Consider the following 15,323-nt stretch of genomic DNA (forward strand, 5'->3'; position numbering starts at 1 on the left):
GCGGAGGCTATAGCTTTGGATATTAAAAACAGGGTGAATAACAAAGACGAGGTTTTGAAAGGTGTCGAGAATTGGATGTCCGATAGTGAGAAATTTGTAGGGATGAGGACAGTTGGGGTTTCCGATTCGCCGACGTTCGACTTGTGCGATGCGGATTTCGGATTGGGAAGGGTGAGAAAGCTTGAAGTCGTGTCGATTGATTGAGAGAAGTATTCGATTTCGTTGTGCAAGTCGAATGATTCCGAAGGAGGACTGGAGATTGGGTCGTCTCTTCCGAAGGACGAAGGGAAGAAGAAGACTCAATATATTTTTCTCCTTTTTTGTTTTTTGTTTTTTTTTGTTTTTATTTATTTTTTCGTTTTTATTTCTTTTTTTTTTGTTTTTTAAAGATTAATTTATATTTAATATACAACATGTAAGTGGGGTTTTCGTTTATATTTAATATACAATATCGGTTTAATACTCCTCTGGATAAATAAAATCAATTAAAATATATAAATAAAAAAAATTCGGTCAACCGTTAGTCAAGGGGGGTTTTCGTAATTACGAGAACGTGGGAGAATTTTCGTTATTTAGGCTTACCTCAGGGGGGTTTTCGTAATTACGAGAACGTGGGGGGGATTTTCGTTATTTAAGCTTACCTCGGGGGGGTTTTGGTAATTTGCCCAACAATTAAATATATGATAAATTACTGCCATCTCTTCCACCTCTTGAGGTAATGTTAAATTACAAAAACTTTCTTTTGTTTGGATAATTACAACCATTCCTCAATTATAAATTTTCTTGCACATTCAGCTTTATGGTGTCAAATTGAACATAATCTTATAGATTCCGTGAAGTGTTCTCTATTTTGTGTAAAAATGCAGTTTCTAATGCACCACAATCCAATATTTACAAGCCAAGAAACACATGTTATAATCATCTTATTTCAAAATATGGAGCTTGAATGGGGTAAAATAGGTACAAATTGGAAAATATTCCACATAATCTAGAAGATTCCACTAAATTTGAGGAAAAATGTGTAAGAAAATTCATAGTTGAAGGGTGAGTGTAACTACCCAAACATGAGAGATTTTTTTGTAATTTGACACTACTTTTAGAGGAGGTGGCCGTAATTTACACTTCCATATAAAACCAAAGTATATATAACTTGAAAATATGTGTAGTAGCTTACTTTAAACTAATTATTATTATAGTTCTTCCGAGGACCTATAGCTAATTTTCCTTGTATTCAATTCCTCCGACAAACACCGGCGCCGTAAGTGCAAATTAGCAACAGGAAAAACCAAAAAAGAAAAAAAAAAAAAAAAAAAAAAAAAAAAGAAGAGAAAATGGTGCAGATAGACGTTGAAATCGGGCAAACAATAATCCGAGCGGCGGAGTTGAACGAGGAAGAAGAAATCAGCTACGACGATCTGGAGCGGCGGATGTGGAATGACCGGGCTCTGATGAAGAAGTTCAAAGCCCGGCCCGGTTCACAGCCCCGGGTCGAGCAATCTCGCCAGAAGAAAATATCCCGAGCCCAAGATTCGATTCTCAGATACATGGTCAAAATCATGGATGTCTGCAAGGGCCAGGGCTTCGTCTACGGCATCCTGCCGGGGGAAGGCACCCCGTTGACCGGTTCGTCGGAGAGCCTCCGCACCTGGTGGAAGGATACGGTTGTTTTCGACAAGAACGCTCCCGCCGCCATCGCCGAGTTACTTCTTCCCGAGATCGCCGCAGCCGGAGTTTTGGACCCGGTGTCCTGTATGCATCTGCTGCAGGAACTGCAGGACACCACCCTGGGATCGATCCTCTCCGCCTTGCTTCCGCACTGTCTGCCACCGCAGCGGACTTTTCCGTTGGATAGAGGGCTGGCGCCGCCGTGGTGGCCGACGGGCGACGAGCTGTGGTGGGGCATACAGGGGGTGGCTGGGGAGCAGGGCCCGCCGCCGTACAGGAAGCCGCACGATCTGAAGAAGGCTTGGAAGGTGAGTGTATTGGCGGCGATAGTACAACACATGTCGCCGGATTTGGATCGGATGAGGGGTTTCGTGACCAAGTCGAAGATTCTGCAGCATAACATGACGGCGAAAGATACCGCCACCTGGTCGAAAGTTGTTAATCAAGAAGAAGCACTTTCTACTATGATGAAGAAATCGCTCAAAATATCCGAAGACGAAGACGAAGAGGAACAAAACACGGAAGAACAAGAAGGGTTATTAGTCGATAACGCGAACGACCGGTTCGAAATCGAGTCGGATTTCTACAATAACAACGACAAGAGAAAATGCGTGTTCGATCCGGCTCCGTACGCGAGCGATGAAAATACAAAATGTCGAAAAAGTGGTGGAAATTATAACAACTATGAGGATGATGAAATGGATTTAGGGGAATGGGTAAAAATGGCATTTGAAAGAAGTAATAGCATGTCAATTAGGTCAAGGAATTATCGGGGAGAAAATCTGATTGAGGAATTGCAGTTTGATAGCCCTAATATTCCTCCTGCTGACGTGGACATGTTCTTACCTGATCAAGAAACTTGTTCAAGTACTTCTGTTTGGGATTTACCATATGATCACCACAACCAATTACTGTGACAAGTAAAAACAACTACTTTTCCATGATCTTTTATATATATATATATATATGGAGTTTCTTTTTGGATTGGTATTTTGTTGTGAATTATAGTCATCAGAAAGTACTTGAGGAAGTGGTATCAAGAGATTGCATATTTATGAATAAAAATTATATATGTGTGTGTATATATATATACATATATTCAGATTTTTAACCTGTCAAATTCCGACTGACGTAAAACACGTTACATCTTCAAGAAGAACGTCATCGTCAAATTCGCGGTAAAACAATGATTGAAACATATTTTAGAGCTCCAAACCTTATGAAATTACCATTAAAAGAAAGAGTTCAACGAGATGAATACAACGGTAGTTAAACCATCAAACTGCGACTGCCAGAAAGAAAGTTATATACGACTTCGAGAAGTACCATCGTCGCTTGGAAAACGTATGGAGCGGAAATTCGTATCTTTGATAAAGAAACTAACAAAAATTCCCCTTTAAAATTTAGTTAAAGGCAGAAATCTCTATGATGACTTTCGGGTGGCTCACTCGTTGACTTTTGGACGTGAAATGATAAAATTATCCCTCAAAATATATTTATATGTATATGTATGTTCTTTTTAATTTGATTGCTTAGAAATTAAAATATCATAAAAAAAATTAGTACACAATTAAATTGAAAAATTAATCCAAAAAGTTGGTAGTCAAATTAATTATATGTTATTTAAATACAAAATAAAAAATACATAAAATGGAATTTAAGTTTTCTTTTGATGCAGGGATAGTTTAAAATATATGCAGAAAGAAGTCAACTGATAGTAAAATAAAAATAAAACACTCAATTGTACTTTTCTAATTAAGATATATCAAAAATAAAATAATTAAAATATTTACAAAATATTAGAATTTGTTAATTGCAAAATCCTAAGGGTGTTTGTGTCTCTTTATATCAAGTCAACACTCAGATGGATAATGAGTCGAGTGTGCTATATATGAATAATTTAATCGGGTTTTTTTGTTAATTTCTTTAATACATGAAATTTTTACTATTTAGAAATTACACATGAATACTTTTGCAGTTTATTCTATAAAAGTAATGAAGTAAGTATCGTGATAATTTTTCCAACTAATTAAAGGACAAACTAGTATTATTTAAAGATTTTCTAATAATGCATTAACTAATACATAAATAATGAATAAATAAATAAAAATTGTTAAAAAAAATAATTCTAGGGGCGAGGGCCCACCCTCAGTCTACTCCTACATACGTCATGGGTAAGTGGGAGAGGCCGTCGCTTAATATTTATTTTTAATATTTTCTATCCCATTTAAATAATAATATCGATATAGTTGGCAATACAATTATATATATATATATATATATATATATATATATATATATATATATATATATATATATATATATATATATATATATATATATATATATATAAACACACACTAATTAGACGGATAATTAACAAACAAGTATAAGAAGTTGGAAGAAAAAGAAAGCTCATGATCATATTACTCATTACTCATTTAAAGAGTGTATATGTATTTATAGGCATGAGAATGTCTTAATCACTATTAAATATGGGGGCAACTAAAATAAATTCTAAATTTTTTTCACTTCAATACTTTCAAGTTTAAAACTATTTTTTATAGAAGTTTTTACAATTTTTTCTTAGTTTAAACCCATAAATAAAAAAAATTGTTATCAAAGTACAAAAACGCCATTCATCAACTAAAATACAATTTATACAAACATTTTTTTTATTCTTCACTTCAATACCAAGGAAAAAAAGAAAAACAAATCTTCTCTTCGTCTCTCCATACTCAAATCCCTTAAACCCTATCTTATTCATCTTCTTAAATCCTCCAAAACATCTCCAAATTAGAAAAATCAAAACCTCACAAAACTTATAAAATGGAGTTATAAGACAATAATATGGTAGTGTCTATGGAAAGATAACCCATTAAGGTATGTATCCATGTTTTTTTTGAGCTTCGAAGTCGATTTTGAAGTTTTTTTTTTTTTTTAAACCCGCTGGCAATTTTCGACACATATAGGTCGATTTTTTGTCAATTTTCGACACCAACGTGTTGAAAAAAAAAAACAAATTTCGACACATACCTGTCGAAATTTCTCCCAATTTCAACAGGTATGTTTCGAAAAAACACTGTTGTTAATTTTTTTTTTTTTGAATTTTTTTTTACCAATAGTGTTTTCGACACATACCTGTCGAAATTGGGAGAATTTTCGACAGGTATGTGTCGAGATTTGTTAAAAATTTCTAAATATATCTTTTGACACGTTGGTAGCGAAAATTGACCAAAAAATCGACCTGTATGTGTCGAAAATTGCCGGCGGGTTTAAAAAAAAACTTTAAAATCGACTTCGAAGCTAAAAAAAAACCTCGATACTTACCTTAATGTGTTCTCCTTCCATATATATTACCATATTATTGTCTTATAACTCCATTTTATAAGTTTTGTGAAGTTTTGATTTTTTGAATTTGGAGATTTTTTAGAAGGGTTTGTTGTGAGGAAGAAGAAGGAAGAGGTTGAGGGATTTGTGAAGAAGAAGATGTGTTTGAGGGATTTTGTGTGTTTGTATTGAAGATAGAAAAATGAAATTTTTAATATTTGTATGGTATTTATTTTCATTAAGGGTATTTATGTCATTACTTATTTATTATTCAGTTTTTTTTTTTATTGAAGTGAGAAAAATTTGGGATTTGTTATAGTCATTCCCATTAAATATGTCATTATATCTGGTAAATCCTATAGTCTAATTTTGACACTTATCTTAATCCACAATATTATAAGGTCCCGTTTGGTTGGCAAGATAAGATTAAATAATCTAATGAAGCTCAATTATTTTATTGGAGCTTGAAACGTCCAACAAAAAAAACTCATTAAAAAACAAGATAAACTAAGATAAGACAAGATAAGCCATGATTATATAATTTTGGCGGATCGACCCGGCAATTTATTGAGAATACTAAACATCAAATTAATTTTTGAAACCAAACGTGGCCTAAAAGTATTTTATATATAAAAGTAATGTAGTATCGTGATAACTTTTCCAACTAATTTTAGGACAAATTAGTATTATTTAAATATTTTCTAATTAATAATACCCACTAATATATTATGAACACAGTTATAATTGGGATAATTACATTTTTGGTCTCTTATGTTTGGCCTGATTTGACTTTTGGTCCCCCTTGTTTTAAAGTTAACAAAGTTCACCTCCAAGTTTCAATTTTAAACACTTTTAGTACCTGCCGTTAAATTTCCGTTAGCAAGTAACGGAAAACACTATTTTGGGGTGAAAATTGAAATTTTAATTTTTTTGGGGCTGAAAAATAATTACAAATTAAAAATAAACTACTTATAAATTTTAATAATAATAAAAAATAAAAAAAAATTAACCAAACAAATTATTTTTTATTATACTTAATATTATTATAATTATACTATTTACAATTAAATTTTTAATAATAAAAAAATTAACTAAACAAATTATTTTTAATCATACTTAATATTATTTTAATTATACTACTTATGATAAAAAAAATAATAACAAAAAAATTGACTAACTAAACAAATTATTTTTTACTATACTTAATATTATTATAATTATACTACTTATAATTAATTTTTTTAATGATAATTTTTTTTTTTGCCAAAAAGATTTTATTTCTCCACTATGATAAAACGTTTTGGAGCCTCGTTGGTAATAAAAAATCCGAAGCGACCCTATCGATTTTTTTGTTTTTAATAATAAAAAAGAAATTAAAATTTCAATTTTTACCCCAAAATAGTGTTTTCCGTTACTTGCTAACGGACATGTAACAGCAGGGACCAAAAGTGTTTAAAATAGAAACTTGGAGGTGAACTTTATTTACTTTGGAACAGGGGACGAAAAGTGAAATCGGGACAAAAATGTAATTATCCCGTTATAATTAGTTAATTCATTGAATTCGAGTACTTGGCACACGTACTGTACCATCTTGGAAATGGAAGAGACCCCGCCAATTAAAAAATTAAAACAACGTGGCATGCATGCATGCATGTAGACAAGCCGCAATTAACCTAATTAGAATTGTCACGGTACGGTTTTCTCTCTCTTCTCGATCTGCCCAAGAGCCAAGTTACCCAATTTAATTTATTTTTTAATTTTCATCGGCCAATCTAGCAGTTTTTCGTCGTAAATTGTTATTTAACTTTTTTGTCTCAATCTTTTCTCCTCTGTTTCCTGAAACAAGTTCAAGGGCAGAACCCGGTTTGCAGTCCCGGCTCGAACAATCGCAATCGCAATATGGTCTCGAGCCGAAGACTCCACCCTCAAGTAAAATGTCAAAGTCATAGAGGTCTGGTCTGCATGTCGCGGGCAGGGGCGGAGTCGGGGTTTTTTCTTGGTGGGCTAAAATATGGGGTGAATTAAGAGATTTTTTTATTTTTATTTATTGACTAAAGTGTATATATAAAATTGAATTTTTTTGGGCGAAAGTGCATTAACTGATACATAAATAATTAAAATAAAATTGTTAAAAAAAATCCAGGGGTGGCACCCCAAACCATACCTATGGGTACGCCCCTGGTCGCAGGGCTTCGTCTACGGCATCTTGCTGGAGAGCCTCCGTAACTGGTGGAAAGAAACGGTCAGGGCCGGTTCTGAGAGTATGTGGCGGTCGCTTAGACCCCCAATTTGTAAAAAAAAAAAAGAATTGGGGAGTCTGTTCGTGTCTCGAGTTTAGGCAAATCCGTCTTATAATCAACATTTGTTATATATTCTAAGATTTTGGCATTGGCATTTAATCATATAATAACTAAATCCTTATTATAATTTTATGATTTCATTACTGAGATTGATCAAAATTATGCATCAGAACTTCTATTTTGTTCAAATTATTTATCCATTCGTTGTACTGTATATTTATATAAGTTAAGTTAAAATAATGACATTTTAATTCTTTGGTGTTTACAAATAAAATACTTTTATGGCTGGCCTTGTATCGGAAAAAAAAATAACACACGAATCGATAAAAACCGAGCAGTTATAAAATTGACATATTCAATTTTTAATCTTACAGAAACTGATACATTTCATTCACAGCCGAACCGAACCAAATCCTACATGTACAGCCCTACTAAATATAGCATCCAACAAACAAAATGCAGCCATGGTGACAAGGTTTCGCCATTTAAAAATCCTTCGATTCGATCGATGAAAAAGAACAGGACAAAAACATATGCAGGCCAAGTCGCGAACGCCTAATACAAATTATCATCACGGTTTTCTATATCTGAGTACTGATCAAGAGCCATATGGCCAATTTTTTTTCTTTTTTATTCGGCGCGTACTGCTCCTCCATCGGTCCATATCGATTTTCGTCGTAATGTTTTCTCCGACATTGATAAAAAAAAATATATACAGGGCAATTAGTTATAACTTATCAGTTCTTCGGCCGACATAGTTTTAAATACAATGAACCCCGTCTTTTTAAGGATTCCGATTAAAGTTCCTCGCGTTTTCTACTTTTCTTAGTTAAAAATTTCTCTTCTTAGCAACAACACGCGCGCTTAACCATAGTTGAAGTTAAGTCTATATATATATGGTAAATTATAACCACCTCTGAGGTATGGTCAATTTACAAAAAAACACTTCTTGTTTGGATAATTACATCGACCCTTCAACTATGATTTTTTCTTACAACTCCACCCTTATGGTGTTAAATTCAAAATAATCATCTAGATTTCGTGGAATGTGCTCTAGTCATGTACTCGTTTTGTGTAAAAATACAGTTTCTGATGCATCACAATATGATATATACAAGCCAAAAAACTCGAATTACGATTATCTTGCTTCAAAATGTAAAGTTTGAGTGGGATAAAACGGGTACAAATATATTAATATTCCATATAATCTCGAAGATTACACTAAATTTGACACCGCAAGGGTGGACATGTAAGAAGATTTATAGTGAAAGGGGTTTTTGTAATTACGTAAACAAGATGGGTTTTTTGTAATTTAACCATAGCTCAGAGGACTGGTTATAATTTACCCTATATATTATATATATACCAAGGTTCTAAAAGGCGGTTATCGGGTACGTGGCGGTTAGGGACCGCCACACGATAAATCGGCGCGGCGGTGATTTATCGGAGATAAATCGGAAATATATCGGTTTTTAAATTTAGTGTAATATATTTCTAAATATTATTTGTAAATACTCAAAATATATATAAAAGAATATTTAAACATAATTCTATCCTATCATTCATATGTTATTATATAATTCTAAATACTCAATAAATAACAAAAAAATTAAAAACAATAAGATCATAATATAATAAAAGATTCTTACGAAATACAAATACCAGACAAGTCTTTCGCATCAACAATTAATATAAACACAACAAAGCATAAATTGCGGGTAGTACTTGGTTTGGTTTTGGAAGTTGAAAGAATTGGAGAAAAACAAAAAATCAAAACATATTTTCATTTTAATTTAAATTTAAAAAAAAAAAAAAAAACCGATTTGTTGTCCGATATATCGGTTTGACCCGCCAAAAAACCGCCGCAAACCGCCTCGCCGTAAAAAACCGATATTCCAAACCGCCTCAACAAAATCGTAAAGGTTTATAACCGATACCGATATGGCGGCCGATATATCGACCGCCACGACCGATATTTAGAACACTGATATATACTTACTGAGGGTACTGTATTGATTTATAGTTGATGTTAATTTTACGTTGAGAGAGTTGTGAAAACATTTATAAGTTAATAACTATTAATTTATCAATAAGTTAGTATTCCGTTAATTAAATAGTTAAAATTTAGTGGGTCCCAAAATTTCATACCGTTTATCAAATCGAAATATGCGGGTCAGTAACTGAATTATCGAAATTTTATTAAAAGTATTTTTATGAAAATTGAATATTTATTTATTTTTTTATAAGTTGTAGTATAAAAATAATATATTTTAGTGTACAAAAATAAAATTTCGATATTCGATAAAATTGAATTATCAAAAATTTAGAAACCAAAAAGACGAATACCGAACTGAATTACGGGTTCGGTATTCGGCACTTATCGAATTTTCGGTTCGGTTGGGTTTGTTTTACTTAAGCTAATTATGGTTCTCCCAAGGAACTATAGCTAATTTTCTTTATATATATATATATATATATATATATATATATATATATATATATATATATATATATATATATATATATATATATATATATTATATATATTGCAACCTTTAATTTTGTTTCTCTCAAACTTTTCTTCTCTATATTCCTCCGAACAAAAAAAAAACACCGGCGCCGTAATTAGTGCATTTTGACACCAGGAAAAAAAAAAAAAAAAAGACAATGGTGCAGTACTTAGACGGTGAATTTGAGCAACCAATAATCCGAGCGGCGGAGTTGAGCGTGGACGAAGACATCAGCTACGACGATCTGGAGCGGCGGATGTGGAATGACCGGGCTCTGATGAAGAGGTTCAAAGCCCGGCCCGGTTCACAGCCCCGGGTCGAGCAATCTCGCCGGAAGAAAATAACCCGAGCCCAAGATTCGATTCTCAGATACATGGTCAAAATCATGGATGTCTGCAAGGGCCAGGGCTTCGTCTACGGCATCCTGCCGGAGGAAGGAACCCCGTTGACCGGCTCGTCTGAGAGCCTCCGCACCTGGTGGAAGGATACGGTTGTTTTCGACAAGAACGCTCCCGCCGCCATCGCCGAGTTACTTCTTCCCGAGATCGCCGCCGCCGGAGTTTTGGACCCGGTGTCCTGTATGCATCTGCTGCAGGAACTGCAGGACACCACTCTGGGATCGATCCTCTCCGCCTTGCTTCCGCACTGTCTGCCGCCGCAGCGGACTTTTCCGTTGGACAGAGGTCTGGCGCCGCCGTGGTGGCCGACGGGCGACGAGCTGTGGTGGGGCCTACAAGGGGTGGCGGCGCAGGAGCAAGGGCCGCCGCCGTACCGGAAGCCACACGATCTGAAGAAGGCGTGGAAGGTGAGTGTATTGGCGGCGATAATACAACACATGTCGCCGGATTTGGATCGGATGAGGGGTTTCGTGACAAAGTCGAAGATTCTGCAGCATAACATGACGACGAAAGATACCGCCACCTGGTCGAAAGTTGTTAATCAAGAAGAAGCACTTTGTATTGTTTCGAAACGATCACTCGAAATCCCCGAAGAAATACCTGAAGAAGAAGAAAGATTACTTGTTGCGGATCATGAAAAGCCCGATTTCTATTCGAGTAACGATAAGAGGAAATGCGCGTTCGATACTCCTACGTACGCTAGTGACGAGAGCGCGAAATGTCAAAAAAGCGTCGATTACGATTCGATATGGAGTGAAAATTACAACAACGACGAAGAAGTAATTGAGGAGGAAACGGAATTGAGCCGATGGGTAAAAATGGCAATTGAAAAGAGTAATAGTATGACAAATAATGTATGTGGGAATTATTGGGGAGAAGATCTTATTGAGGAGTTACAATTTGACTATCTTGGTTATGGTGGTGAAGACGACATTGATCGGATGTTTTTACCCGGGGAAACTTCGACTACTTCTGCTTCCGCGTTCCCGTTTGATCAACATGCGTAACCAACGGGAAATCGAAAAACGACTACGAAGTCTATACGAGGTTTCCCATGATGTTTTATGTTGTTGCTTTATGGGAGTTGTCTTTTGTTGTTATGAACTCTATTTATTGACAGCAGAAACTGGAGTTGATGGTGCATATGTTTATGTATTTTGTTAGTTATGTCAATATTGTTTATTATATGTATTTCACATATATGGTTATCTTTGACTGATAATTAGGAAGAGTAATTAGATGTTACTCCTGATTATTTTGTACTTGACGGATTTTCCACAGCAAATTTACACATAATCACACATATTCACGTGTATGCGTGCTAAGTGTGTTGGAGTAACGTATCCAGCCCGTTGTGCGGACGTTAGTTGCTCCAAGTAGTGAAGCCCTAAGAGTAAATTTTTTTTAAGATGTTATTTTTACAAGTTATTGTAGTGTGGCCAATTTAATTCATGTTACATCGAAATGGGATTATATACAACATACCTGTCAACCTGTGAGATGCTACATCTGATGTAATACACTGTGTAATTTTGAACAGTAGATCTATATGAATAATTCATTCGCTAAGTACACATACATATGAATGTGTGTTATTATATGTAAATTAATGGTTCAAAATCACCGATGTACTTCATCGGGTGTAGTATCTACGAAACCGAGATTGGTAATGTAAGGTAAAAAACATATATTCTTGTATAGACACAATATAAAAATAGTAATTTGGGCTCTAATAACAATCATAGAATTAAGGTTATGGGTTGTTTGTTGTAACTTAAGTTTTCTCAAATATAAATGGGAAATTTCAGTTTTCCCATTGTACTTTGGCTTGTTATCACTTTACCCCCTTCGATTATAGATTGCATCGATTTGTCCTTCTGCACTTGAAAAATTGTATCAATATAGCCCTTGCTGTTAGTTGTGATGCATTTGACATTAACACAGTTTGATCTAAGCTCTGAAATTACAAAAACGCCACATCTCCGAGTTTAAATAATTATTAAAAAAAATTTAATAAATAAACAAAAACAAAAATAATAAAAAATCCAAAACAACGAGAAAACATAGTCCACGACGTCAACCACAATTTATTTTTAATTTTTTAAATTTTTTTAATAATTATTTGAACCGGGAGGGGTGACTTTTTTGTAATTTTCTGAATTGGATCAAACAGTGTTAAAATCAAAGGTCTGAAAACTAACGTCGAGGGCCACATTGAGAAATTTTTCCAAGTACAAGGAGACAAATCAATGCAATCGAGAGTAAAAGAAGGTAAAGTGATAACGAGCAAAAGTACAAGGGTAGGTGGAATTTACCCTAATAATTAATTAATCAATCTTATATACAAAAGAAAGAAACGTTAGGGTTATCCTAAGAAAAGCTAATGGCATTTCTGTAATTATTTATTTTTTATGTTCGTGAAGAATCCTTCCGGCTTCAATTCCCTATTTTTCATCAATATATCTCAAATCTTAAGAGATAAAGATAGGAGTTGGATTTGTTAAATCTTAACTTATTTGTTTGGATTATAAATCATATTACGAAAAAAAATAATGTTATATAAAATAATACTTAAATTTTACTATGTTAGTGTATTATATTTATTCTATTATGTATTAAATTTTCTTTTTCACATTTAAAATACGACCCCGTGCATCGCATGGGAAAAAATATGCTAGTAATAACTAAAAGCAAGGTTGTAAAAAGCGGTAATCGGGTCCGAGTCGGTCAGGCACCGACTCACGATTAATCGATGCAGCGGTGATTAATCGGTGATAAATCAGAAATAAATTGGTTTTTAAAATTTAATATAATATATTTCTAAATATTATTTATAAATACTCCAAACATATATAAAAAGATATTCAAACATAGTTATATCTTCATCATGTATATATCTCCATAACATAATAAAAGTTTAATAATCATAAGATCATAATACATAAATATCCTTATAAAATATAAATAAAAAAACAAATTTTTTGAATTTACATTTATTCTTGAACATTTCTGGCATACATCATTAGTTCTTTAACAATAACAATTAACGTAAACAAAATAAGGCATAAACTCATATTTTCTTTTATTAAAATCCAACTTTTATTTAGAAATATTAAAAAAAAAAAAAAGAAGAAAAAAACCGATTTTTAACCGATTTTTGCCACCGAGTTTGACCTACAGGTTTGACCGCCTCGGACCGCTTCGGACCGCCTCAAACCGCCTAAAACCGTCTCACAGGCAAAAAACCGATTTTTCAAACCTTTACACTAAAATCGTAAAGGTTTTGGACCGCCTCCGCCTCGGAGACCGATTAATCGGCCGCCTCGGCCGATTTTTAGAACAATGACTAAAAGAGTCTAAAACAAAGAAACAATAAAAATAATTCAATTTGGTGATATGAGTCAAAATGAATGGGTCTCCCAGCAAAAGCCACGTGGTGTACACGCACGCAAACCCAATGAAAGTTTGTTGCTCTCTCTGCCGCGCGCAGTACTGCCCCAACATGCCAAACTCTTTCATCAGTGCTCACATCGCCCGATCTTTGAATTTCACCGCCAAATCACGCGTTTTCTTCTCTACGCGCCACCACCCCCCATTACTCTGCATCTTTTCTTTCATCTTTTAATTAATTAATTAATACGTCCCCTCAGTTCTCGTAAATTGCACTATTGCATATATATCGACTTTGTTTCTCTCATCGGTACTCTCCTTTTCAATTTCCCGCTTTAAACAATTAAAAAATAAATAAATGGCGGAGATAGACGGTGAAATTGATCCCCGGAGCCCGAGCGAGGCGGCGGCGCCGCCGCCGCCGGAGATGGACGAGCTACTGAGCGAGGACGAAGCTCTAGGCTACGACGATCTCCAGCGGCGCATGTGGAAAGACCGCCTCCGCATGAAGAAGCTCAAGGCGGCGCGTGAGATGGAGGAGCCCGAATCGCAGTCGAAGCTCGAGCAATCCCGCCGGAAAAAAATCTGCCGCTCGCAAGACACGATCTTGAAATACATGGTGAAGATCATGGAGGTCTGCAACGCGCAGGGATTCGTCTACGGGATCGTGCCGGAGAAGGGAAAGCCGGTGACGGGCTCCTCCGACAGCCTCCGCAAGTGGTGGAAGGAGAAGGCGGCGTTCGACAAGAACGCCCCCGCCGCCATCGCCGAGTTTCTCCCCAAGATCGTCGAGCAGACCGCCGCCGGAAACCTAGACCCCATATCATGCATGTACCTCCTCCAGGAGCTCCCGGACACCACCCTGGGATCCATCCTCTCCGCCCTGCTGCAGCACTGCCTGCCACCACAGCGGCGGTTCCCGCTGGAGAGGGGGCTTGCGCCGCCGTGGTGGCCGAGGGGCGACGAGATGTGGTGGGGCCTACAAGGGGCGGCGCGGGAGCACGGCCCGCCGCCGTACCGGAAGCCGCACGACCTCAAGAAGGCATGGAAAGTCAGCCTCCTGGCGGCGATCATACAACACATGTCGCCGGATTTAGACAGGATGCGGAGGGTTGTCAAGAAGTCGAAGATTCTGCAGCATAAGATGAGTGCTAAAGATTCCGCCACGTGGTCGAAAGTCGTTAACCACGAAGAAGCGCTTTCGAAATTGACGAAAAAATCCCTCAAAATCTCGGACGACGAAGAAGAAGAAGAAGAAGATCGTATCGAGTCCAATTTGTATACGAGCAACGACAAGAGGAAGTGCGGTTTCGATTCTACGTGCGCTTCTTCGAAATCATTAAAATGCATCGAGGAATTAGGGTTTTCGGACAAGGATTCGAGTGACAAAATGGAATTAAGTGGATGGATACAATTAGCGCTCGAAAAGACCAATCATGTTTCGTATGGAGATTATGGTAATTATTGGGGTGGTGATCAAAATCTGATTGATCAGTTACATTTGGATACGGGTTACGGTGGCGGCGGCGGCGGCAGTGGTGGTGATATGGCGGAGTTGCTCTTGCCGGAGGAAATTTCGACTTCTGTTTGGGATTTGGCTTATGAGAATAATGAAGAGTAATACTAATAATAATTATTATAAGTACTACTAATAACATGTCTTTTTCCCCATGTTTAATTTAATTTAATTTATGTCCTTTTTTTTTTTCTTTGAGGTGTTTTCTTTACTA

The 15,323-nt window shown here is 35.7% G+C and overlaps 3 protein-coding genes across 3 annotated transcripts; all 3 read left to right on the forward strand.

Annotated features, from left to right (window-relative positions):
• The first annotated feature begins 1,326 nt into the window (after positions 1–1,326).
• Positions 1,327–2,582, forward strand: LOC105964969 (putative ETHYLENE INSENSITIVE 3-like 4 protein). Its single transcript, XM_012989476.2, has one exon. It carries the CDS (start codon positions 1,332–1,334, stop codon positions 2,580–2,582), a length of 1,251 nt encoding a protein of 416 aa, XP_012844930.2. The 5' UTR covers positions 1,327–1,331.
• A 7,380-nt stretch (positions 2,583–9,962) lies between these two features.
• On the forward strand, positions 9,963–11,210 carry LOC105964971 (putative ETHYLENE INSENSITIVE 3-like 4 protein). Its single transcript, XM_012989477.2, has one exon. The coding sequence runs from the start codon at positions 9,963–9,965 to the stop codon at positions 11,208–11,210; it is 1,248 nt and encodes a 415-aa protein (XP_012844931.2).
• A 2,741-nt stretch (positions 11,211–13,951) lies between these two features.
• On the forward strand, positions 13,952–15,299 carry LOC105964972 (putative ETHYLENE INSENSITIVE 3-like 4 protein). The gene has a single exon (XM_012989478.2). It carries the CDS (start codon positions 13,952–13,954, stop codon positions 15,212–15,214), a length of 1,263 nt encoding a protein of 420 aa, XP_012844932.2. The 3' UTR covers positions 15,215–15,299.
• Positions 15,300–15,323: the final 24 nt, after the last annotated feature.

This window comes from Erythranthe guttata, chromosome 8, assembly GCF_056151865.1.
Source record: "Erythranthe guttata isolate IM_541 chromosome 8, IM_541, whole genome shotgun sequence".
In the NCBI taxonomy this organism is placed as follows: Eukaryota; Viridiplantae; Streptophyta; class Magnoliopsida; order Lamiales; family Phrymaceae; genus Erythranthe; species Erythranthe guttata.

Coding starts and splice junctions, on each gene's coding strand:
- LOC105964971 (XM_012989477.2), top strand. CDS start 9,963: ATGGTGCAGTACTTAGACGGTGAATTTGAGCAACCAATAATCCGAGCG.
- LOC105964969 (XM_012989476.2), top strand. CDS start 1,332: ATGGTGCAGATAGACGTTGAAATCGGGCAAACAATAATCCGAGCGGCG.
- LOC105964972 (XM_012989478.2), top strand. CDS start 13,952: ATGGCGGAGATAGACGGTGAAATTGATCCCCGGAGCCCGAGCGAGGCG.